This window comes from Pistacia vera, unplaced genomic scaffold (assembly GCF_008641045.1).
Source record: "Pistacia vera cultivar Batoury unplaced genomic scaffold, PisVer_v2 Contig357, whole genome shotgun sequence".
NCBI lineage: Eukaryota > Viridiplantae > Streptophyta > Magnoliopsida > Sapindales > Anacardiaceae > Pistacia > Pistacia vera.
Genome location: NW_022196176.1, coordinates 955,411 through 956,314, shown reverse-complemented (window position 1 = coordinate 956,314; position 904 = coordinate 955,411). Strand labels below are relative to the sequence as shown.

The 904-nt window shown below is 33.8% G+C and overlaps 1 protein-coding gene across 1 annotated transcript; it reads left to right on the top strand.

Moving 5' to 3' along the window:
- The first annotated feature begins 300 nt into the window (after positions 1-300).
- Positions 301-904, top strand: LOC116139670 (probable transcription factor At5g61620). Its single transcript, XM_031425333.1, has 2 exons — positions 301-445; positions 543-904. Exons 1-2 carry the CDS (start codon positions 301-303, stop codon positions 902-904), a joined length of 507 nt encoding a protein of 168 aa, XP_031281193.1.

The following is a 904-nucleotide window of genomic DNA, read 5'->3' as shown; positions in this document are numbered from 1 at the left end:
CATTTTTAATTCATTTACGTATTTTTATTTTCCAATTATAGTGCATATATAGCCTAATTTTAACCCAAAGAGTATTAATATTAAGCTAGGTGAATATATATAATAATCAATGCTGAGAGAAAAATATTCCTAAGTTCCATATAACAAAAGATTTTCGAGAGCAGAATATATGATATTTCATGCCGAAAAGGAAATAAATATATACAAGGAGACAAAATACCAATTAGGGAGACAATTCAGTTGTCTTAAAAACTTTTTAATTTCTCTTCCAATCTATCTCTTTGTGTGAAAACACGAAACATGGTGAAGGAAACAGCAAGAACTGGTTCTCATTGTGGCCAGAATGGCCACAACTCAAGAACTTGTAATGCAAAGGGTTGTGTTAAACTATTTGGTGCTAATATTCATGTTCATCCTGAGAGAGATGAAGTTGATAGGAAAAAGGGCATTTTAAGATGTTGAAGTTTTTATATATATTGTTTTCGATCTTAAAGATGATATTTGAGAATTTATAGTTTTGTTTCTAACTTGTATATATTTAGGAGAGCCATGGCCGAAGGAAGAACACCAACGCTTTTTAATGGCGTTGAAAAAGGTTGGGAGAGGAAATTGGAAAAAGATTTCAATGGAATACGTGCACACCAAAACCCCAATGCAAATTGCTAGTCATGCTCAGAAATATTTTCTCAGACAAGCTTTAACTAATGAGAAGAAAAGTAGGTTCTTGGAAGCATATGGTTTAATTAAATTGATGAGGTGTATCGCCTCTGACAATTTTAATGCTTGGAGAGCTTCACCAATGTCAATGTCACTGCAAACCGCTGCTTCTACATCTTCAAATGCAAGAGATGACGATTCTCCCGACCTTCAAATTGGACTGCCTCAATCCTCCCATCAAAACTAG

What these genes read in the sequence shown, in the direction of transcription:
- LOC116139670 (XM_031425333.1), top strand. Translation starts at nt 301, where the DNA reads ATGGTGAAGGAAACAGCAAGAACTGGTTCTCATTGTGGCCAGAATGGC. An exon ending in TGAAGTTGATAGGAAAAAGG is followed by an intron (nt 446 to 542) that starts GCATTTTAAGAT and finishes GTATATATTTAG; the next exon opens with GAGAGCCATGGCCGAAGGAA.